Source organism: Eretmochelys imbricata, chromosome 18 (assembly GCF_965152235.1).
Source record: "Eretmochelys imbricata isolate rEreImb1 chromosome 18, rEreImb1.hap1, whole genome shotgun sequence".
Taxonomy (NCBI): domain Eukaryota; kingdom Metazoa; phylum Chordata; order Testudines; family Cheloniidae; genus Eretmochelys; species Eretmochelys imbricata.
The window spans coordinates 15,422,724-15,447,760 of record NC_135589.1 but is presented as its reverse complement, the minus strand read 5'-3'; the positions used below and the strand labels follow the sequence as shown (position 1 = coordinate 15,447,760).

Below are 25,037 nucleotides of genomic sequence, written 5' to 3'. Positions count from 1 at the left end.
TAACAGGGAGGGCTCGTGGTTCCATGGATGAGAGAACACTTGAGGCTCACGAAATCACTGTGTCTTTATAATAAGATTTCTCCCAATTTCACTATTAACCAGAGCTGGGCCCAAACCCATCCTCCCTGGGTTCACACCTGGGAGCTGGATTTGGATCCAAGTTCATTGCTGGGAACTGTGTCAATCCACACACACGTTCAGCAGCTTGGAGAAGGCTGGGCTCTGACCTGGATTTCTAGCGCTTGAGTTCAGCGTGTCCAGGTCCAGGATTTGGAGTCATCCCATGACAGAGAGAAGCAGCTCCATTCAGATCTGCTGTTCTGACCGGGGAGGGTTGGTTCAGACCATATTCTGCCATTGAGCCAATTCCCACCGGTAGGCCCAACATCACTGGGCATTCCAGCCATGCATCTTGGGCAGGAACGGGACCCACCTGCTCTTCTTCTAGTCTCTTCTGCTCGGTCTCAATGTACTGCTGAACAGCCATGTAAACGAACTTGTACTGCGCCTCTGTCTGCACCATGCCAGATCGCTGCCTGCGCACCATCTGGATGGTTTTGGGGATGTCGATGTCACAGTCCAAACCTGCTCGAGGGGGAGAAGCAAAGAATCAGGAATTGAGTGAGATTTCAGGGAGGTGGGGGGAGACAGTCCCTCCCTCTCCCCCGGATCACCAAACACAGACCCACCTCCTTGGAGCGGCTTGGATGCCATGAAATTAACCCTTCTGCAAGAGTCCGGTAGGGTTTAACAGGGAAGGACGACCTATCTGCAGGTGTCTGGAACTCTCCTGTAGAGCACGATGGAGAAGTCTATCCTTGCTATATTGCTCTGGAGGATGACTCGCAGAGCTTCTGGAAAGGAGATCCTTCTCCATTACCTCCTAGAGGCTGGTGGAATGATTTCTGGTGAGGTTGGTGGGCGTGAGCCACACCTTTCCATAAGGAAAGAGGGCTTTAAGAAGGCACTCTGGGCGAACTGGCCCCTCTGAAGCCAATGGCAGAACTCCCAGTGAGGCCAGGAGCTCACCCTCCATTTCAACCAGAGCTTGCTGGGGCCGTTTGGGCCAACTTGCCTGTTTCGGGAGGCAGTGGATTTCTTCCCCATGAGGCAGAGCGCTATTCCCCCTTTGCCTGCCAGCCTAGAAGTGGAAACTTTACATTCCAGTGGGGTAAGAGGCCTTTCCCCAGCCCTTTAGATATTTTCAGATCAAAGCCCATACCAAGAGACGTACAGCCGAGCTGAGCCCATTGGCCAGAGATCTTCAAACTCATCGCACTTGTAGGGGGATTAGGTTAGACTATACTGCCATTCTGCAACCAAAGGGAACACCCTGGGGACAAGGGGGAAGCTAATCCCATGGGACAGATCAGTTGCCATACCTTGCCTGTGAATAGTATCAACCAGGATATCAATCACTATGATCGTGCCTGTGCGTCCTATTCCAGCGCTGGGGAGAGAAGACAAGGAGGGATCAGTGTGGGAAAAGCCAAAATGCCTCCCCAGACCCTACATAACTAGCCAGTTCAGTGTGCGCCCTTCATCGGCACATCAAGCCCATCGAAGCCGGTGTCTGGAATATTTGCTATAAAGACGTGCCAAAGCAGAGTCCTCAGAGAAGCATAGTCCAGTGGTCTGGGCAGAGACCTGGGAACTCAAACCTCCCCAGTTCTAATCCTGGCTCTGCCACAGACTGCCTCCATTTCTCCATCTGTAACAGCCCTAGAGAAGTGTTGGCAGTACACTAGGGGATGAGGGAGGCTCATTTCAAGGCCTCGACGCAACAGATTTCACCTCTGGTCATTCCTGGCTCACATGAGCAACAGCCCCCTCCATCCACACAGGGACATTTTCACCGGTGGCCACCGAGACAACCCCACCGGGTGCATACCTGCAGTGCACAACAATCGGCCCGGAGTCCGGAATGCTTCGCTGTGCTCGGTTGACTTGGTCCAGAAAGCTGAGAACCCCTCCTGGCTCGTTGGGGACCCCGTGGTCTGGCCAGCTGAAATACTGATAGTGCTTTACCTGTCTGGGGTGCTCCTCCTGTAGGACAGATAGCCCGGTCGCTTGGTTAGAACACCCCACATGCCACAGACAGTATGGTGCACACGCCCCCCCGGAAGAAGATGGTCCCTGCCCCACGGCGCTTACAATCCAAGTGTCAAATGAGAGAAAACTGATCGGTACAACCTAGAGATGGGGCAGAGAGACTATTCGGCTAGGATAGAGCCCATCTGCGTAGCCACCCAAGTGAATAGGAGGGTGCTCATAAATGCAAGGGATGGATGCTTTTCCTGGGGAGGTCAGGGAAGTTCTGCCCCCATGCCGATTGCACCAATCCTGGTTTGGGAAACTCTCTCACGAAGCCAGCAGAACGCCAGTGCAAAGGCCCGGTAGGACAAGCAGCATTCCTGGCAATGCGTAGCTCCAAAAGCATGCACACAATCAGAACCCGACGGGTCTAAAGGGTAAACGAATGCAAGAGTTGCAACCACTGGGGCGATACCAGGAGGAACCACATCGATAAGATAAATATTTCTACAACGGTGCAAAGCTACAGGCTGGCTGCCTCTCCCCCCGCCACGGCTCTCTGTGAGAGTCCTGCCCGAGCAAAAGGAGCAGGAGAAATGAGAGGCCTCTCACCCGATCTGTCCGCGTGATCTCCAGCTCCCGGAGGTAGTAGCCCTGCGCCTCGCGCTCGCTCACGATCCGCACGCAGATGTGGCCGTATTCCTTGGTGCAGTTCTTATCTGGCCAGTAGCGGAAACATTTATTCTGAAGGGACAGGGGAAAATGCCATTAAGGGGCTCTGCTCATCATTCAGGACCGGGGAGCTGGACGGGAATCCCCTTAGAGCTCAGCAAACTGAGCCTGCTGTACCGGGACCACGAGAGCTTGTTGAACTCCATGCCGGTGGCTGGGTCAGCAGCAGCAGGGACATCTGGCTCTAAAAGCGTGAGCTGCTGCTGCTTGAACTCGAGGATCAAGTTCTCTGAGCCAAGGCTGCAGAATATTCCTCAACCTGGGCGTGTGACCCAGCCTCCGCTAGCAGGGGACAAAGCGCCACCCTGAGCAGGTGTGGGTTACATCGGCACTTCCATCGTACACAACTAACATTAAGGGGAACCCTCACCACAGATGAATAGCGCCTTCCCCACCCAGAAATCCCACTGACTGCAATGGGGTTCCTCGTGCAGTCAAACACGGAGCAGGGCCAAGTACTATCCCCACTTTACAAACGTGAAGGCAGGGAGATTCACGGCACCGATGGGATAAGTGACTTGCCCAAGGTCACACCATGAGGCAGTGGCTGAGCCAGGAAGAGACCCCAGAAGCACTGACCCCCACTCCACAACCCCTCCTGCAAGAAATTGACTGATGGTTCCTGCAAGGAGGCAGCGGCTTGCAGGAGGTTAAACAATCCAGAGTTTGATTGGGGTGGAGATCCCCACCCCCTAGCCACATTGCCCCCAGGGACCCTCCAGGGGAAGGTTTCTTTGGCCCGCAGGACAAATTCCTAAAGAAGGCTAATCTTACAGAAGGTCCCTTTCCCCCTAGAGATCACACCTATTCTACCCCTGGCCACTCGCAGTCCTGTGTGCGCACAGCTCTGCCAATCCATTTCAGTCCTGACCTGCAGCACCCCCTGCTGTCCCATGTGCAGTTACATGGGTCACTCCATCACTCTGGAGCCATCCCAATGCACTATGCTGCTTGCCAACATCCCATTCTCTTCTAACCCATTAAAAACCCCTCCAATCCCCTATTTTTGTACTGTATTAAGGCCTTGCCTATACTAGAAAGGGTTTGCTGGTATAGCTGTTGACTAATATGTGGTGGGCTAGCATATATCAGTCACAGTACCAATCTGTATTATCCGCACTGTACATAGATCAACACACATTAAGCACATAGTAGTTATATAGCCTGAACTGACCTATGCTGCTTATACAACTCTGCTCACTTATGCTAAATATCCCATAACACCTTGCATTTGCTGAAGCAAGCATTTGGCATAAGCAGATAGGAAACTTGTCAAAAATCAAGACACATTCGTTCTAGGTGTTAGTACAAGCTAGGAAAGTGCTTCCATGGACCAGTTTCTGAAATGCCAGGATCCAAAACAAAGGAAGGAAGGAAGGAAGGAACAGAACAACATAGGGAAGTGGGACAAATTTAGGGGTTGGAGTTTAGTGACGGTAAACCTGTGACTTGTAAAATCATCATATAAATAATACCAGCTGAAACGTGTAACTTTGGGATCACTCCTGCGTAAGGTGAATGGAACAACGCTGCATGAGGCAGCTTCCCGGAGACAGGCCCCGTACAGAACCTTTTCCTGTGCCAGATTGTTATTGGCTTGTAGCAACAAACACGCTTGGTCTCTTGAATAGATTTCATAACACACCAACGTGCAGTCAAGCAATTGACTAAACAATTTATCAACCAGCTATACTGGGAAAGTCTTCTAGTTCAGACACAGCTGATAGCAGCACAAGAGTGCTTTCGTTGTTACAGTTTCTACCACTTTCCTTAATAAAATAAGCTATTTTGGGAAAAGCACGTTGCCAATATGACTGGATCGGCACTAGGGCTTTTACTGTATACATTTTAAAACAAAATAAGACACAAAACAAGACAAAAAACCCACCGCCCTAAGTGGCATTGATATACTAGCAAAAGTTTCTAGTGTAGACACAGCCTTGGTAACCCCTCCTTAGCAGCGGAGCCAGTTCTGGTTAGCGGCCTTAGAGTCACGTTCTTCAGGCCCTCCCCACCTCTGAATGCAGACAGAGCATAGACAAGTTGTACAATTCTAACTCACCACAGGGACGTGCTGGCCGCCGCTTCCCACAGCTCCCATTGGCTGGGAACAGAGAACCGCGGCCATTGGGCACTGTGGGGGGCGGTGCCTGCTGACGGTAAACGCCAGCAAAATGTCTCGCAGCCCACAATCAGATTACCCTGATCTGGTAATGGGCTGCAGGTTGCCCACCACTGCCGTAGCTGCACTAGACCTGCTTTTGACTATTGCCATTAGTTGGTCATCCTGAAGGCACCAGGTTGAGGCTCCACAAGTCAGAAGTTTTCCCCACCCAAAATTGTCTGGCCAACAGGAGGGATGAAATGCACCTGGTGGGCAAGAGGTTCCAGACAATGACTGCCAACAACCTGCAAACCAAGTACCCACCCTGCCCCTCTCCACTTCCTTGGTCGTCATGACTATGACATGGGTGTTTTCTTGGTACACCATGGCCCAGAAGTCGTTCACCGTCGTCTGCAGGCAGCCTTGGGTGGCAATGTAGACTTTGCAATGCTCCGAGCTTCTTCCATCTTCGGGTATGCTCTGGGTGTGGCAAGGAAATAGGAGTAAGGGACCAAGGACTGCCCCAGTGCAGCCCTGAGCTGTGAAGACAGGGGGAGTCCTACAGGACATGGCTGCCTGGCACTGCATGAGCTCTCCAGTCGAACATCTGCCACCTGATGCTAACAGGCTTTCCTCTAGGGATCAAGCTACAGCAGACCCCCAGACACAGAAATTGTTCTGCTTGCAGTTTCTAGATACCCCCTCAACAGTGTTAATGAGGCACCCTCTGCCGGCTGTGACCTCTGTAGGGCCTTATTATCATTTGCTCAGTGCTAGATGCAGGTCACAAGACAGCTGTAGAAGTTCTGGTTGTATCAGACAGGAAAATAAGTGACCCCATCGTGTGGCGAAGGCTAGGGGCTTAAACACCTGAGCTGTTCCTGGCTGGAAATCTCGCTCCAAATTGGTTTCAGCTCCCAGGCAAAAATGAGTTTGACCCAGCAGACAACCTTGCGCAACACAGCCATGTTGGCAGCCCCCGCTCAGGGAAAGCCGGGGTTGGGCATTGAGACTGGAGTCACTGTGCAGGGGCGGCCAGGACACGGCACCCACCAGCAATAAGGTCTGGAAGCACACACGCACTTCACAATAAAGCCAAGCTACCCTTCTTCCCGCCCCCCGGATGCATTGGAGCACTCCTGCTCTCTGCACCAAAGCCCGGCTGCTATTTCTGGCCACCCAGAACGACAGCGGGCCTGGGCGCTAATTATGTGGCTCTTGGACCTCCCTTGAGGCAACCTGACAAAGAGACAGTTCCATAGCTCCAGAGAGGAGCACAGGGCATTAGGCTTCTGAAGAAAGGGCTACTAAAAGCAGCAGCTCCTCTTGCCAGATACAGACTGGAAGAGTGTCTCTGGCTGCCGGGAGCAGCCCATAGGCGCCTCTTACCCTGCCAAAGAGGCAGCTGGCTAAAGAACTGGTGGTGGAGTATCAGGAAACTGCTTAGGGTGCAGGAGGATTCTCAGCAGAGATGACATCTGGCCTGTGATCAGCGAAATACAGGGGTTCGCGCCTGGCTTGCCCTTGTGGCGGTATCATTCTTGGCACCGCTGCACCCGCTCACGGGCAGCGAGAGGCAGCCTTGGGAAGCCCCACCGTCAAGAGCCACCTTTCCCTCCTGACGTACCTTGATGTAGTTGGCGTTGATGTAGTCTGACCCTGGCAAGCTCTCGTCGACGTCTCGGAGAGCAACCCGCGTGGTATCGACTGCGTGGGAAGAGAAGCCACATTCGAGCCACGTGCAGAAGCATCACTGCGCGGCACGCCAGGCCCCAAGCGTTTACCCGCAGCAGCTCCCAGCAATCCATTAGATCATTCACACGTGACCAGCTGGTTATTTCAGGGCTGGGGCTAATTGGGTCCCACTCCAAAGTGGAGAGAGAAGTTCCCCTAGTGATGCATCCAGGCAGCCCATTCTGCCTGGGGTACGCCACAAACCCATAACTAAGGCCAGACGCCGGGGAGGTGCTCCGATGCTACCTGATGGACACAATGGTACAACCCTCGAGCGGGTCTGATTTCCCTGGGGCTTAGCTCTGGTTTCATGTGATTTTTGGCCAACGCCAGCGAGGCTCAACTGAGCTCTGGGCTCATTTGATCTCTGGGTACAAAGTAACAAAGGTGAAGGAGGAAAAACCATTTGCCACAGTCCCTGGGATGCGGAAGTGCGGAGTTCAGGAAAGTGAGAGAAAGGGCGCTGAACTAACCAGACTCCAGCTTGGATTCGACAGGCAAAGCCCACGTTCCTTAGCCAACGGGCAACGATTCACTGGTATGTGACTATTAGGCCAGGACCTCTAAATGCCATGCAATCCCAGCCCTCAACACCACAGGTCAACTGTCCCCAGAGAAACTCGGCGGCTAGAAGACATGACAGCCAGCGTCTCCTTACAGGGGAGGATGTTCTTGTAGCGATTCTTCGCTTTATTCTCCACTCGCTGCCCTTCCTTCCTGGGGTAGAGGAGCTTACACTCCTGCTGCTGCAGCATCTGAGGAGAAGGGGACACGTGAGCGAACAGGGACACAGGAACAAGAGGCTCTCAGATACCAGAGAGGGATTGTGGGGTGGGGGGGGGGGGGTTCCTCCAACATGGTATTGAAGAGCCAGGGAGCCAGGAGGGGGCTCCTCAAGAAATAAGGAATGGAGAAGAGGAGGGTAGGACAAGGAGAGGGATCCCACAAACACGGCATGGGTGGGAGGAGGTGCGGGGAACTCCCTCAGATAGGGCAGGGCAGCCAGTTTGGAGGGGGGGGGTGGCGCCTCCCCTCATGCTCACACACTGGGCAAGCCTGATATTTCAATGCTGAATTCACATCCTCTGCGGGGAGGGGGAGGGGAAGGGGAAGGGTAGCAGCCGGACTCCTGTACCTCGAACTCTTCCCAGAACCCTTGCTTGGCCTTCTCGCTGTGATCTGCCATTTTGTTCAGCTCCTTCACTCGGTTTTCGATGTTGGCGGCGTTGATGCGCGTGGCGTTAAAGGGCTGAAAGGCAGGGCAGGGTCAGAACACAGAGAGAGACGCCCCGAGACCCTGGGACTCTGCTCTTACAGGCGGCCCCTGCTCTCTCTGCCCCCCAACTCGCTAGAGGATGTGCTTCCAAGCCAGCCCCCCCCCACACACACTCCTGCCTCTTCTGCTTGATCCTGCAGTTGTAATGCTGGGCTAATGGCAGAGTCACACGATGCGCTCGAATAGGGCAGTGGCGGCTGGGGTGGAACCCGCTGTATACTACCCCAGGCAGAAAACCAGGTGCTGCAGTTCAAAGACTGTAGCAGACAAAACTCCACTTGTGGTCTAGCCACGAGATGGTGACAAAAGCATGGTGTCGCCAAGGGTCATTAATACAGCAAGGCTCGGGCCAGAGGCGTGTCATGGCATAACGTAAGAGGTTCCAGGCTCAAACCCCCGAACTCTTGCACTTCCTAAAGCCTTTGCACTGTTTGAGTGGGAGAAGCCAGGCTGGGAGGCAGAGACGTCTTATGGGAAGCAGCTACATGGACACCAGAGGGAATGCGAACAACGATCCAGTGGTAAAAACAGGGGATTGGACGGAGCACCCCGTGACGTGTTCTTGGGAGGGTTAGTTAGTTCACGTGTACCAAGTCCATGCTTATTATTAGTCACCTGTTTCAGATGAACCACAGCTCCAGATTTCTCCACCATGGGGTTTTTCTTGTAGTGCTCCACCAGGTCTGTGAGAGTGTCGAACCTCTCGCCTCCCCCAACATCATACTTCCCATCTGGCTGCGGGAGGAAGTGGCGAGTTATTAGTGTGATCAGAGCATGCGCCGTGTGCCTGATCCAACGCTCACTGGTGTCAGTGGGACTTTTCCAACTGGACTCCAGGGGGAGCAGGACGGGGCCCGAGGAGAGCAAAGATAACCAATTCCCCATCCTAACAGCCAGTTCAAGGTTTCCTACCTGGTAACGGATCATCACATGAGTCACCCGTGGCTTCCGGTCTCCAGTCTCCATCTTGTCTTCATTCGTCAGCACTGATAAGACAAAGTCCCCTGGTTTGCTTTGGCTCTCCCGCACCAGAAAGCTCCCTGGCTTGCCTTTCTCCGTCAAGAGCTTCTCTGCCTCTTTGCCAGTCAGGTGCCCATGGTACCACCTGGGAGAATGGAGAAGGCAATCAAGGTGGAGGCGAGACACACAGATATAGCAGCACTCGAAGAGAAAAGATTTGCCTCCCTAGAGATAGGTGGTGGTTCAGATGCCACGAAGACTGGGCCAAAAACTTTTATAATGCTACCTAGCTTCAGCTTTTAGTGCAAACCCCAGGCTCGAACCAGAGAAGACAGAGCAAAGAGTTGGGAACCTCTCTAGCTAAACCCAGAAAGAGTGCTCCCATGAGCTCCTGCAAAGCGGGCATGCTAAGTTTATACAGCTATCCTTGCCACTCACGAGACACTGCTTTTACAGCTCTCATCCCCGCTGCCTGCCGAACTGGGGAAAGTCTCCAGCTTGGAATAGTTTAGGAGTAAAACCCCAGGGACATTGCTGCTATATGGTGCAATGGCATGTCAATGCTTCACTCGGCTGAGAGGATGCAAACATCAGGACTTTTATTTGCCCCACAGGAAAAATACAAAAAACAGCAGTAGCTTAAGATAACACATTGGCTTAATATACTAATTTATCCCTCTGGGATCAGCTCCTCATTACCTTACAAGTGAAATCAGTCTAGCAGATCTCATTAGGGAACATCTATATTTAAAGAGACACACAGCAGGACACTCATAACTAGCCGTCTTTGGTCAGCAAAAGACCCACAAGTGGAATAGCAGAGGTTGCTGCAGCTCAGGAGTGAGATGCATTGGTAGAGTGTACCCTGTGGGTCTGGGCATGATTTCCACAATAAGCCCACTAGCTCCAGTTAGCACCATTCAGCCACTCACTTTCCTGAGCACCAAATTCACCTGGAGATTTAAGAAAATTGGAGACAAATCACTGATGAGCCTTCTGCTTTCTGCTGCGTTGAGAGTTTGGGAAAACAGCAGATTCGATCCGCTCCAGGAAACAAACCCCTCTCTCGCCTTGCACAGAATTACCTTCCTCCGTGTCACCCTGCTTTTAAAATGCAAGCCCCTGATTGCTCCACACCTTCTCCACTAGATGGCAGCTCTAACATGCTCCGGGCAGAGGGACACAAGCGCTAGCTAAGTAAGAGCGCCTGCTGAAATCGCACTTTGCATCTGAGAGCCCAGCACTTCACAGAAGTGGCCATTTCCCACACAGCGGTTACGTTACTGCCACCTCGTGAGTCCGGCCGAGCACAGAACACCATTCCTCCCAGCCCTACGCCTCGACTGGAACATGCTGCTTTCATTCCTGGACTCATTTGTTCACTTAGGTCCAGCAGCCTTGTTAGTTTAGCCTTGATCATGGCAGGATGGTCCAGTGGTTAGAGCACTAGCCTAGCACTTGGAGACCCACGGTGTGTTTCCTGATCTACCACACACTTTCAGCATGACTTCGGGCAAGTGTCCGTGCTCCCACCGTAGCCCTCTTCCTTTTCTCCCAGTCTGTCTCATCTGCTTATATTTACTCTCTTCAGCGCGGATGCCGTCTTACTGCGTGCGTACAAAGCCCAGCACAATCCGGCCTCTCATCACTTCTCTGCCTCAGGGCATCTGGTGCCCAAGCTCAAAACAACAACTGGACAGTGTCTCCGGGCAGATGCCACTTGGTTCCCAGTTTGATGAGGTTGGCTCCTGGCCTGCAAGCCAGGCTGCCAGGAATTCAAAGTGGCTCAAAATATCTTCCAGGGACGATGCAATGGCATCACGTCATGTCTCGGCAACTTTGTCCCAGAGGACAACGTTTATGGACTGGGAGCTAGCGAGGCCGATCCTTCGGAGCAGGCTGTGATGACAGCGATTTCAGCCACGGGCTGTGGGGCACCTGGAGAGCAAATCACTTCACACCGATTTGAGACCGTATTAGGATTACACATATGGGTGAATTTTATTGCTGCTGAAAGTGATAGAATGACAGGACTTTGCTAGAGCCAGCCAGGCACTGCACACGCTTCCCACACGCTGCTCTGCAAATGTGCCTCAATCCCCGTTCCCAGCACCCTCTGCTATTTCAGAACCAGATCCCCATCCACATCTGCAGCCCCCGCCCCCCCCTTGTATTGCTGGACCTAGGACCCATTTTCCTTAACACCGGAGATGCATAGTGCTGGCGAGGAGCGGACACCCTTTAAAAAAAAAAAAATACTTTCACCATGCCAGAGTTTCTTTGGAGGGAATCAATATGAGGGAGGTTTCCACTTCTCCAGGGCTTCTGCTAGCGTTAGCGGCTTCTCATGCTGCAGGATGGAATGAGCAACTAACCCGTCTTAGCAACCAGGCAGCACAGGAGCCGGAGGGACTTCCCAGCCCCTCAGCCGGGGCAGCTCACATGATAGTGCACGGGGAGTGGAGCTGCCATTTCAGGAAGTGAGACTGTCCCGCCGCCTGACTGGGGCTGCTAAAGTTAGAGTAATTAGTGGCCATAAGTGGCATCTCCACCTGCCTGCCCATGCATTTCCCTTTCTGGTCCAGGCAGGCCCGCTCTTTGGGGGCATGTGACACTGGGGGAAACTCAGGAGCGGAAATCAGAGCGTGATGGTCATGGGGGCGGGGGCACTAATCTGGGACTCATGGGGAAGTCTGAGGTTACTGGAGACAAGTTTGCAATTCAACAGAAGTCAAAGGGATTCCCAGTGTTACAGGTTCTCGGTCTGGTTCTAGCAACTGTCACAAGGGGCGGCGGTGGGGGGGGGAGAGGGAGCCAACACCATCCTGCCCTTGCTGCACTGCTAAACAGGAGGGGGAAGGGATCACGAGGGTCTATGCGGGCAGCTTTCGGGCTATGAAACCCAAATGCACCCAGTTTGGGGCTCCATTCCAAACCCAGCCTGGGTGCATGGTTAGCCTCAGAGCAAACCTCCCCTGAGTACCACAGTGAGTGATGCTTGGGGATTTGCCCGGCACGTTCACTGAGAGGTGCCCCGGCCGGGTGGCAGGCAGAGAGCAGCAGCTCACCTCTCGGAGGTGGGGTCCTGGCAGTTCAGAGGGTATTTCAGCTCAATGATGTTGCTGTTTTTCTCCCGCAGCAGCCCCTGCTGCTCAGTATAGTACTGCACCAGCTCGGCCAGGGTGGCAAACTTCTCCCCTCCATAGAGGTCGTAGTAGTCTCCGGTGTTCTGGATCTTAATGTGGGTCACCTCGTCGTTTCTCCTGGTGGGGGAGAAGACAGGACATTGTATCAGTGCAAGAGGGACCACAGCACACACGGGCAGTGAGCTTCGGAGTCCAGGGGCCCCGGTAGAATTCAAACCTGAGGTAATGTAACAAACCGCTCTCATCTAGCGCTCTTCATCAGCGGATCTCAAGGGGCTTTACAAAGGAGGCTGGTACCCCCATTATGCCCATTTTACAGACAGGCAAGCAACTCCCTCCCCATGCCTCAGTTTCCCAAGTCAGTCAGCAGGCCAGTGACAGAGCTGGAAATGGAACCCGGGTCTCCCAAGTCCCAGGCCAGAGTTCTGCCCACTAAGCAACACTGCCTCTGCTGATATACCCACATTAATAGGCATCCACATCAACTGGAGTCAAATCGCACAAACCTCACATCAGATAATCAGTATTTTTTTCCCCAGCAATGCTCCCATTTAAAAGCACCTCGGGGCCTGATTTTCAGAGGAGCTGGGCATTTGCTTCTCTCATCAACTTGGGCCCTACAGATGCTGAAGAGCCCCAGAGGTTTCTGTACTTGGTTCAGATTATGTTTTCTCCGGTCTAACTCCAGTTCCAAGATCTACTGCTCCCTCCCCCAGTTAGTGCATCTTGGAGATCGCTGCTAAGGGACACTGCTGCACGTGTGTGACCTACCAACCCCAGGTTCAGAACCTGGCACCTCGGGACAGAGTGAGGAGGATTGCTTCCTAGCACCTGAAGGACATTTATTCAGGACACAAGACACAACTTGTGCATAAATTCTGCATGCTTGCTCTAGGACTGAATGAGCAGGGTGTTACTAGATGCAAGTGCAACCCACACACCTCCTGGGTGTGGTGTTCTGTCCCATCTAGTTGCACTGAGACCACTTAGAGTTAAACGAGTCTGCTCTACAGCCTTAGCTTTTAGCTCATGCAGTGGAGGCTCACACACTGAGCTCCCGGAGGTCCCAGGTTCGATCCTGCCTGCTGACAACCGGGGTCTGTCAGCGTTACACAAGCAGGACCAAAATGCAACAGCATTGTTGCACAGGATCCAGGACTAGATGCAGGCCAGGATTCAGGTCTCCACTGGCAGAGCTGCACAGGCTCCATCTACACAGCCCACGGCGGCAAGCAGGCTCCGAGCCCAGATGGACAGGTTCGTGCACCAATGCTAAAAATAGCCCTCCCCTCTGCCCAGGCTTCAGAGAGCAAGTTACAGCTCCAAAGCACTGTTGACACAGCTGTTCCCAGGGTGGTAGCACAACCGAGTCGGTTGACCCAGGCTGGGAGGCTCGCCTCCATGGGCTGTGCCAGAGGCCCTCTCGCCCAGCGCAGGAGGAGAAGGAAGCGGATGCTGCAGAGCGTGGCTGGTGCCCATTGCTGGACGTGGGAGGGGCGCCTACGACAGGAAGAGCAGGATTCAGATCCCACGCGCTGGCTGTGATTTGGGGAGAAAGCTTCCAGCCCACGTGTGACCTGTCTTGGAAAGGAAAGCGACGACCCGGCCTTGACTGGAGTCCAGGTCCTCCCCACCCCTCAGCATTAAGTCTAATACAGGAGCTCCTCACTTAACGTTGTAGTTATGTTCCTGAAAAATGCAACTTTAAGCGAAACGATGTTAATTGAATCCAATTTCCCCATAAGACTTCTGGTACACAGTGATGATGATTCTGAAGCTTGGTTGAGGTGGAGGAGTCGGAGGGTGGGATATTTCCCAGGGAATGCCTTACTGCTGAATGATGAACTAGCAATTGGCTGAGCCCTCAAGGGTTAACTCTCCCACTCTACAAGGCAGCTGGAAAGGAGGGAGGGCAGACAGAGAGACACACACACCCTGTGTGTGTTTGAGAGATAGAGATGCTCATTTCCCCTTTTAAGTATGAAGAGTTGGGTCAGAAGTACGCTGCCTTGTTAATTAGATCAGCAAGCTGAGACCAGATGCTGCTCCCTCAGTCCGTGTGTCCCCCCTGCTCTATGGAAGATGGGGTAAGCGGGGTGCAGGAGCAGGGGGTAGGAGGACACCCTGACATTAGCCCCCCTCTTCTTCCCCTCGCCCCCCCCCCGCCGGAGGCTTGGGGAGCAGCTCCAAGGCAAAGGGCAGGAGCAGCACATGGCAGTGGGGGGAGGGACAGCTGAACTGCCAGCAATTGATAGCCTGACCAGCTCCACCGGGATGCTCTTCCTGCAAGCCGTGGACAAATGACATTAGAAGGGAGCACTGCACAACTTTAAACAAGCATGTTCCCTAATTGATCAGCAACGTAACAACGTTAACAGGACGACTTTAAGCAACGAGTTCCTGTAGATAAAAGCAAATAAGCAGCAGAACGTGGACAGAGCTAGATTTCATTCTCTCCTTCCCCATCCCAACCTCTAAAGCCATCGAACCAGTTGGCCACTCCCGACTTTGCCACTTGCTGTGCCCTGGTGTCTGAGCCCCAAGTACAAGTGTTTACTGGCTTCTTCCAAGGGCCCCCTCAGCCCTTGTAAAACCCAGCCAGCTCCTGCCACAGCTCTTGCTACCCTTTCCGAGAGGCAGGCTAATTGCATTTTAAATACACTTAGCGGCAGCCCTGCTGAGCTCATCCCTGGTGGCTGGAAGCCTGTCGCTGAGAGAGAGAGGACAAGCGGCTCCTGGCCTCTATTTGTTGCCAAAGCAACTGCTCCAGCAAGAGGGAGGAGACCTGGGAGGTGCACGGGGTGGGCTACGTCATGCAGAAGAGAATCACCGGCTTCAGAGAACACAGAATAACAAGGGCACGACGTATTCGTATTCTGCGCGGGGTCAAACGGAACGAGGAGCCAGATCCAAAGCCCACGGACCAAACGCGAGTCCTTCTCTTGGTGTTGAACACTCCCGGGGCAAGACTGCTTTCAACAGGTCACCCCGGAAGGAGGCTGCGTGTCTAGGAGCAAAGTTGCAAGAGGAGTGGCTGCGGGTTGTGCACTGGAATAGCTATATAAACTCTGATACCACACCAGGGCAAACTCCCAGTCTAGAGGCACCGCACTTCTGCGAGATGGGGCTGGTACCAGTGCGGCTTAGCCACGTAACTCGCTCGGACAGCTGCAGTAGTATAGGCCCAATTCTGCACCAGGCCTGCAACAAGACTTTGCAGCAGTGTCTTCCATCAGTGTAGCTGCTTCCGTGCAAATTCCTCTAATCTAGACAAGCCCTTGCAGGCCGAGTTTTCCTCGAGGGGCTACTTCCAGTTCTTCTGAACGAGGAAGAAAGCATCCATCACGGCGTAGATGGGCTGCGGGGGAGTCAGAGGATGCAGGGTACGGACAGGTTGATCTACACTACTGTGAACCTGTGCAAGCGTGCACGCGATGGCCTGCAGTGTCTCCAGCCAGCAATGAAATGGAACGAGCGCCAATGGACTGAAGCCAGTTTGCATCACTGGATGATCTAGCCCCGTTTTGCTGGCCATTTCTTGGCCTAGACTTGGTCCTCGGATGGGCTTCCAGCCTAGAGTCACTCCATCCATGGACAGCACAATCATGTCTGCATCTAGGGACTGTGACATCAAAAGGGAGGCTTGGGACATCGCTGCGGCTGGAATCAGAGGCGGAAAGGAGGGCAAACTCGTTACACCAAATACTTGTCATTTAATCAGCAGCAGCAGCAACAGAGGAATGACGTGACTGTCAAAGCCAATGGATTTTGTGAAAGAGCATCTCTTATTCAGGTCCCACTCAGCGGGCAAGTCCCTTTTGAATGCACATAGCTGCGTTCTTTTAGATCAATAAAGCTATTCAAGAAGTGCAGATGACTTTTAAGTGCCATCAGTATTGCTGAACCCTCGGTGACTGAATCCAGAAACGCAGCAGTAGCCACATGTTCTCTAGCCGCTCCGCTTCCTCAAAGATTCGTCAGCTGCCCACACTAGGCCAGATCCTCCACTGGCGTAAACCCGCGTAAGCTCCACCGGCAAATTTCACATTCATTATGGAGCTGTGCCCATGAGCGGGGGAGCTCGGGCAGTTTACCTTCGATTCTGCCACAGGAGGAGACGTTTCTTAAGCTAGGAAGAATGCTGCCATGAGCGGACCAGTTGAAAAATCCACCCTACGTGCCTGTAGAATTTTTGGCCCAACAATACATAAAACCCACCTCTGGAGAGGCCGGCACTGGATGCCTACTCCCGATACATCACACACAGTGAACAGAGGCTCACAATGGCGAGTGGTGAATTTTAGTCTGACCTCCTCTCTATCATCTTTCACTTAGAAACCCCATATACCAAGCACAATAGCTCTAGTTAGACCACAGCATTTCAGTCCTCAAGAAACTAAACAGACGGGTGCCAAAGGCAGAGCAGGAGAGACAGTTTTGAAAGGTCTGGTGTTCTGATGGAGTTACTGGGACATAGAATCATAGAATATCAGGGTTGGAAGGGACCTCAGGAGGTCATCTAGTCCAACCCCCTGCTCAAAAGCAGGACCCATACCCAATTAAATCATCCCAGCCAGGGCTTTGTCAAGCCTGACCTTAAAAAAATCTAAGGAAGGAGATTCCACCACCTCCCTAGGCAACGCATTCCAGTGTTTCACCACCCTCCTAGTGAAAAAGTTTTTCCTAATATCCAACCTGAACCTCCCCCACTGCAACTTGAGACCATTACTCCTTGTCCTGTCCTCTTCCACCACTGAGAATAGTCTAGAACCATCCTCTCTGGAACTACCTCTCAGGTAGTTGAAAGCAGCTATCAAATCCCCCCTCATTCTTCTCTTCTGCAGAGTAAACAATCCCAGTTCCCTCAGCCTCTCCTCATAACTCATATGTTCCAGACCCCTAATCATTTTTGTTGCCCTTCGCTGGACTCTCTCCAATTTATCCACATCCTTCTTGTGGTGTGGGGCCCAAAACTGGACGCAGTACTCCAGATGAGGCCTCACCAATGTCGAATAGAGGGGGACGATCACGTCCCTCGATCTGCTCGCTATGCCCCTACTTATACATCCCAAAATGCCATTGGCCTTCTTGGCAACAAGGGCACACTGCTGGCTCATATCCAGCTTCTCGTCCACTGTCACCCCTAGGTCCTTTTCCGCAGAACTGCTGCCTAGCCATTCGGTCCCTAGTCTGTAGCTGTGCATGCTTAACACCGGTCTGTAACTATGGCTTGAATCGGACCTGTTAGGAGTCTGTTCTAGTTGTGGTACAGACAGAGCCTTAAAAGTTTGGGAGCATTTGGATCTAGAGTTTAAGTTCAGCCCATTATAAGAAAAGAGAAGCCAGCTGTGAAACTCCGCTTCAGAGCTTGGTGCAGGTGACGAACCCCCCTCTCAGAAGAGCCGGGCTGCTCCGACGCTCAGGTAGATTGCTGCTGTGGACATGCTCGGAAGGGTTTCCAAGGTGATTCAGGGCCAGCTTTTCAAGAGAGATGGAAAGTCTTTTCAAAGTCTGTCTCCAACTGTGGTTACTCAGCCCTTCAAAAACACCCTGACCATAATCAGAGATGGTAATCGTCACCACACGCGCTGGAAACATCTTTAGTGAGAGAGGCAGAGAGAGCGAGCGTGGGTTAAAATCAGACCTTATCAACCCTTATGCAAAGCGAGTTTGTGCGTATAAAGGCATAAAGAGGGGGGAGATCTCTAGGCTACGCTTCCCAATGTGACAGCATGGCCAGGCAAAAGTTTTGTTCTAAATTGGGCAGCACCATTACTGATCCAATCACAGCTGGCAGATGAAGCTCGCCAGCAGTTTCATGCCTGAGGCTGGACGTGAAGAGCCTTTGCTCAGCACAGAACACACCGGATGGAAGCCACATCTTCGCCATTTGGCCAGACGCTCTGAAGTTTCCTTCATTCCACTGCTCCCTCCCCACAACCCAAGCCCACTAAAAACCTACAAAGCCCCAGTTCACTGAAATCCTCCCCCCACCCCGGTCAAAAGGTTGCTAGCACTGCATGGATGCAAAGGGAAAATGGACAATTGGGGCTCTTTATCCAGGCAGCCCTCAAGGTCATGCTTAGCACAAAGGGCATTGAGGGATTTCATCCCCCTGCCCCTCCTTTTGCAACTTTAAAAGTCTCACTGAGCAGTTTCAAACTGGGCCACAGACCCCCAATCCCAGAACAACATCCTCACCAATGCAAAGACCTGGCCTGATATGAGAGAGAGAGAGAGAGAGCGCGCAACGGCGAGATACGCGACTCACCCAGTGGCACAGCTAGTGCTGGACAAAGTGGACATTGTTCTAGCACTCGGACGCAGCACTGTTTGCTAGCAGAATCCAACTTCTCTGGAGATTTAAGGGTCAGCAAGTTCAAAACTCTGAGCCAAATGGTGCGTCCATGCCAACTTCTCTCATGAGAAACCCTGATAATCTGTATTACAATGGCATATCTAGAGACCCCGTTAGAGATCAGGGCACCACCATGCTAGGCATCGCATAAACACAGAGACTCTCAGTCCCTGCTCTGAAGGCTTTGCAATCTACTTAGACATAAAAGAGAGATATTTTGCATTTTTACTTCTATTCTACAGGTGAAGAACTGCAGCACAAGGAGATAAGGGGACTTGTGTAAGGTCACAAGAAATGGGTGACCGAGCCAGGATTCAAAACAAGATCTCCTGAATCTGGCCACCCTTCCTTGCATAACCTTCACATCAGCAGCAGCTTCTCACATGTAGGACGAGCAGCAATGCCTGGAAGAGCCCTACCAGGGAAAATAATTCTGTCCTACGTGTTCTGCTAATGAAGTGGGGATGCAGCCACCCACCAATATTCAGAACAACTGGGTGAAACTCACTATGGGTGGTCAAAATGTTTTACATGAGCTAAGAGTTCACCCAAACCCTCCCCACGGTCCCAGAGTGACCCACAACCCCTTTTTTAAATGGCTGAAAATATTTGGGATTTTCTTTATAAATTAGATTCCCTCCTTGGGAGAAGTCGCTCTCCGTGCGGTTTCTTAATTGGGCCAACTGAGAACAGCCTCAAGGCTTCCAGAACAGCCTCATTAGGTTTCCAGGCAGATTTCTAGACCAAAGACGCTCAGATTGGCGGACTCCTGAATCGGATAATTTTTGGCACCAAAGGCAGAAGAACTGGTCTACGAGTCAAAACATGAGCCACACTTGGCTGCTGTCCCCCCAAAGTATTTTTGGTCATGTGTTTCATCGGGCAGAGCCAAAAAGGCAGCCTAAAGCTTATCAGGCAACGTGTGACCCCACTTGCAAAAACATCAAAATGTTGCCTATGCAAAACAGGAAGAGCCTCCCACGTATTTTAGAAACTTGGTTGAAAACTTGACCCTGCTCAGACAGTAGTTTGGGTTCTCAGCAAAATGCTCAGTTCTCTACCATTGCATCATGCCGAAGAGAGCGAAATGTTATTCTCTTGCCTTTTGGGAGGCACGTCCAACTGGAGAGACAGAAGTCAGAGAATTAAATGGCTCTGGAATGGACTTGAGCGTCGTCATCCAGGCAGTTAATGGTTCCAATCTAGGTCGGGTGCGTGAAGGCTAGAACTCACCACCCCCCGACGTCCCAGGGGCCGATGTGAAATCCATGGACGTTCTCAGCCCTCCTTCCCCACTGTATAGGTGTCCGCAGTACAGCAATTTAGCAGAGAGGCCAAGGATCAAAAGGGCGTGGAGAGTGGAGGAGTCTCTCCCCCGAGAAGACTCTCAGCCTCATCTGTCTCTCAGTTCACCAGGCCCCAAACCAATATCCACAGTCACGTGGACCTGATGCCATCTCCTCCTTCCCACCAGCTAGCATGAGGCAAGGTGGGATGGCTTCACGCAGTAGCCTAACGTGGATGGGCACTTCTCCTGCAATCACCACATGGGGTAATTATGGAATGGGTGCAGATGGTTCAATCAATGCAGGCTTCAATGGGGGCGGCAGGAGGGTAGCGGAGAGTTCTCCCATCCCGCTACCCACCATTCCCAAGATTTCTCTGCAATGGAGAGAAGAGAGTATCCCAGGAAGAACAAACGTAAGGCAATTAGTGAGCTCATAAGTGGACAGTGGTTTCTCCATGGGGTTTGTGCTGCATAGATTCTAGGCTTTTGTTTTCTGCTCCCATCCAAGCTTTCCATACAGAACAAGCTCCCTGCCTCCAAAGTAACACTTCCCCCACTTTGCTGGTCAAGCCAGATTTGGGAAAACAAAATTCATGATTCAGAGGAGGCATTTCCAGGATGTACCAAGGTATCAGGCAAACCACAGCCCCAAGTCAAACTTGTAAAGCAAGAAATAGTAGCAAAAAAGGATTTAGGCCAAACTCTCTGCTGGTGACACTCCACTGAGTTCCTTGCAGTTACATCCACAGAGAGTTTGGCCCTTTATAAGTCAAAACAGGATTTTTATCTACTTTTCGTCAGGTGAGAAACCCAGCCCTCAAAAAAGATAGTCTTGCAATTAAGGCACTTGACTGAGACTCGGAGCAGTTGGTTTCTAATCCCAGCTCTGACACAGACCTCGTCTGTGACCTTGGGCGAGTCTCTCAGTTCCCTATCTGTAAAATGAAAACAACACTCTCTTTGTCTGGCCTATTCAGACTGTAAACTCTCTGAAGCTGGGACTGGGTCTTACCAAGCATACGTATATTTTGTTCTCGGATGGGACCTTTAGGTGCTAACATACTAAGCTGCCATGACAACTGCTTTTTTAGATGTTTTCTCAAGATTTCTTGAATTCCTCTTTCAGCCCCTTCTTTCCTCCTCATTCTATCTATACTCTTGCAAACAAACAGTATCTCCTCCGTAACAGAGCTTGATTTGAACCCTGCAGTGTGTATATAGAATTCATATGACAGAATCCTAAATTCTGTCTCTTTGGTGATAGATTTAATCAGTCAAATACCAGGTGGAGAGGACTTTTACAGCTTTTTGCAGGGAGGAAGGGGGAACAACCTATAAAATCCAGTGTCTAGCTAACAATAACAGTGTCCTACAGAAGTGTTAATAGGGACATCTCTATGGGAGAGAGATGCACTCTAGCAAGATTTTATTACCCAGAAGCATTTTCTATTGCATGCAGCAAACCTAGATAAGATCTGTTCCCATAAAATGTGACCTATTTACCAAGTTAATAGGGTCTCTATTAGGTGCTTTTAACAGATGTGTGTTACCGCTGTGGCCCAAGGCCAGCTGCATCTCAGGAAACTTTCAAAATACTGTTTCCCCTTGTTTAAAGTTATTTACAGAGAGCTGACTGATTCTGTAAATGGATCCTTGCTTTTCTCAGAAGTGATTCTAAATATTTGGATGCTTCAAAAGGCCAGAGACACGGCTCTAAGCACGCACCACAGTTCCCACATGAGAAGAGAGGAGGCCTAGCACAGCCCAGGTCTCTCCGACTTGCCAAGTAGCTTCCATCACATCATGCCTGATATAAGAGGCTAGTTCTGTTAAGAGCCAGTATTGAGCTTTAGAAGATTGGGTATCAAAACCCTAATTAGCATCCAGTCCTTCCTTTGAACAAATAAGACAGAGTTGTGATTAAGTGTGAGGTGAAAACAGGGCTAGCTTTTACGGTATTTTTAGAACATCTTTTAATCGGGACTGCAATATGCAAATATCCTCTATGGAAATCAACACTAAGATGACTGGCTGAGCAACCTCTGATGTCACCATTCCACACCTCCCACCCTAACATTTTCTATAGCTGTCCATCAACCCAAATTAAGTTTTACAAACCTGTGAAAGTTTAATAAACAAAATCTTTCCCAAAGTGCCCCATTGTTCCCCAAGACCCTGGTCTCTACTGGCTTTCTGTGCAAATGTCATAAAATAGGAATGCTTGGCTTGTTGCCAGGTCCCTGTGAAAAGGCTCCACTTCTCATAACCCACATGATCCAGTCCCTGAAAGGGTAATTCAGCACTAAGTAACCCATGGATGTGTGCACAGTCACCTTGTCATCTGTATTCCCCTAGCACCTAGATACCCTAACAGAGATCAGGATCACATTAGGCGAAACACCATACAGACCCAGAATAAGATAACTCACGAGAAATTTGTATCTTATCTCCTCCTTAATCCGAGTATGAGGGTCACTGCTGCATTTCTTCAGCTAAAGTTGCAAGACCCTTTCCGTTCTATGCTGAATCAAATATTTATGTATAGCTATTATTAAATGTATTTTGTTAGCACTGCTGAAGTACACAAAGCTTGAGACAGCCTCAGTTAATAAAAGGTTCAGTATTCACAGATCCATGTCAAAAATAAAGACTGCTCAAGAAAACAAACTTCTCCTGATACTGGAAGAAGAGGGGCTTGCAATATCCAAGTGTGGCAACATGTTATACTGACTAGTTGAAAACGATCTGAAGAGAGGGGAGGAAGGAAAAGAACAGAGATGGGGCCATGGAAGATTCTTTTTGTATTTGTCTCCATTCAGATTTTTCACTGATTTGGAAAGAACTAACCTGACTCACTCAGAAATTACCGGATTTCCCAAATAAGTACAAAGAAGATAAAGAGGGTATCACTCCATTTCCAACCCGACACAGAGTAATTGCTGCAGGGACAGAAGCAAATAATCCAGGCTGCATAGAGTGAGAGGAAGACGTGGGAAGAGACATTCAAGGGATGGGGACAGAGGCTGCTGCATCTTTTGTGGGAGGGCTTCTGAGGAAGAGACTTACCTGGAGATCCATGAACATGTGGATCACTCAGCTTGGGGGCTGGTCAGCCAGAGCTACAGCTAACCTCTCTCCTCGGCCCACGTCCCCTCTCTCACGAAGGGAGCTGCCTTTTCCCATATTCTTGGAGAACCTGAAGGTGGAAGGCTAGCTCGCTGTCTGAAGAGGTACTTTCTGCTCCTGACCTTCAGACACGTTTGGTTCTTTGAAGAACAAGGTGGGCAACATGATTGGTTGGAATTCAGATAACCTAATGCTACTCATTCTGTCCACTGATCTATGCTTTATAGTTCCAATTCCGGAAAACACAAACTTGCATGGCGTCAGTTTCAATGGGACACGAGCACGCCCAGAACTGCTTTCCTGACTCATGAAATGTGTGCAAGAGATGATACCATACATCGTGCACATGACCCCATGTGTGTGACAAAGGCAGCATTTGAAGGCAGTCACTAGAAATGAGAAGGGGGCTCAGGCGGGAAGATTTTAGATGATAGTACATTGTCAAAGGTAAGATAATCAGGGAGAAAGATTTTTTTCCATCGCTTAAGCATCTGAAGCTTCAGATATGACACCTGGCTTGCAAAAATCAAATGCACAAACTTAGAGGCACTTTCTTGGAAACATTGAAGCGTCACAGGCTTTGCTGATTGCATACTTTGTGTGCGAGGTTGGTTCAGAATTTCCACTGAATCAAAATGTGTCAGTGGGTTGTGGCCACACAATTGATAAATATTAAGACTTCAAGGCAAACTTCGTGTTCTGTGCTTGACACACATCTCGCCGGCTGTGGGCGAGGGACATTGGACTTGGATTGAGCTACCCACAATTTGTTTTTTTAATTCAATATTTATCTTGTGGTCACACCTACCGACCACCCAGCTCAAGACTCCATTGGGCTACAAATAGTAACCAACCATCCCAGTTCCTAAAAAGTAGTGGGAAAGCACCTGTACCCTTAGCACATACAGTAACTGCCCCCCCCCAGTGTCAAGTCATCATGGATCAGGCTAAATGGCAACACAAGGGTCTTCTTCCTCTAGAAAAATGTTCCAGGTACTCCCCTGAAATCCCAGATCACCTCCCTTTGCTGCCCCCCTCCCCACACACCTGCAAGAACAAGGGACATATAGACTTCCTTATACAGGAGATCTGGGAAGCTTTGGCTAGCAGTGGCTATTTTGGAGGAGGTCACTGGCGTTTTAACCATTCCATCATAGCATGTGCCAGGAGCAGAACAGAAGGGGTTGCAGATTTAAGGGCAGTTTGCATCATCATCAGTGGTCGTGTTGCTCAGGGTAGTGCCGAATGGAGCCCCGGCGAGGCACTGGAATGGCAGACGTGTGTGGGCAGAGTGCTGGAAAGGAAAGCTTGTGCAGGCAGATGCTGCTTCTCACACACTATACCTGACTCTACCGAGATGCCGTCAGTGGCTCACTTTGAAAACGGACAAAAATATTGACTCAAAAAAATAAATTAAAAGAAAAAAGGCATTAACACCACACAGACAAACCCAGTCTTATGTTTCTTCTCTCCCAGTGATCAGCTTGTTCAAGGCAGCTCTGTGTGACTAACTCTATTTTCCATTCTAATTAGAAAGACTTCCTGTCTCTTATTAACTCAACAGCTTCTGATTGCAAAGATTACCTGCAGCATAAGCAATTAAAGTCTGATGCTGAAACTGTCTACCCTGCTGAAAAGTTAACCACGTTCCTTCCCATGGCCCCCCACATTACTGCCCAGCTTGTTGTAGATCAGCATGAATGGGGATATTTTGGGTTCCAGCATCAGAGAGAGGAATCGGGGGGGGGGGGGGGGGAGGGCGGGACGGAGGAAGGGCGCTGGAACGAGATTATACTTTTGGGAAACAACAAGTGTGAAAACTCACTTGAAATATTCAAAACACTATTAAAACCTGCAAGTGGCTACCAAGAGTAAGGGCATTGGGGGAGGGGATACAGTACCTCCAACAAACAAGTTACGCTCACATCCTGTAACACAGCAATACCTTACCAGATGGGGAAAAAATATCTAACCAATATATTGCAGCATAGGGTTACTTTAAACCAAGTATATGGTAATGACTTGTAAACCTAAATTAACAGCCACTGAAAAAACTACAAACGACTAAAATAACGTCAGAGAAGATGCCTGCATGGGGGCAGGGACACTGTTTTATTCTCGGTAAGGCTCCAGGTAGGTATGGCCCAGGAGGGGTTAAAGCTACCCCTGGAACACACAAACTGCTCCTTTTAACCTCATGGACTCGGGGGTCAACTCTATTCTTTGCATTATCGGATAGCTAATAAGACAGAAAATATCACAATGCCACTATGTAAATC

At 50.8% G+C, this 25,037-nt stretch overlaps 1 protein-coding gene across 7 annotated transcripts in view; it reads right to left on the bottom strand.

Moving 5' to 3' along the window:
• LOC144276781 (tyrosine-protein phosphatase non-receptor type 11-like) overlaps positions 1-25,037 on the bottom strand; it is an 82,784-nt gene that overhangs the window by 3,363 nt on the left and 54,384 nt on the right. For 6 of the 7 annotated variants that reach the window (XM_077837101.1, XM_077837100.1, XM_077837102.1 and 3 more), the window contains 11 exons: positions 11,909-12,103; positions 8,793-8,985; positions 8,496-8,615; positions 7,740-7,853; positions 7,263-7,359; positions 6,498-6,577; positions 5,195-5,350; positions 2,647-2,778; positions 1,892-2,046; positions 1,383-1,450; positions 434-585 (listed from right to left, as the gene is read on the bottom strand). In XM_077837101.1, the coding sequence (XP_077693227.1) occupies positions 434-585; positions 1,383-1,450; positions 1,892-2,046; positions 2,647-2,778; positions 5,195-5,350; positions 6,498-6,577; positions 7,263-7,359; positions 7,740-7,853; positions 8,496-8,615; positions 8,793-8,985; positions 11,909-12,103 (1,462 nt within the window). Of the gene's footprint in view, positions 1-433; positions 791-1,382; positions 1,451-1,891; positions 2,047-2,646; positions 2,779-5,194; positions 5,351-6,497; positions 6,578-7,262; positions 7,360-7,739; positions 7,854-8,495; positions 8,616-8,792; positions 8,986-11,908; positions 12,104-25,037 lie in introns of those variants that run through there. The other variant, XM_077837106.1, reaches the window with a different exon arrangement.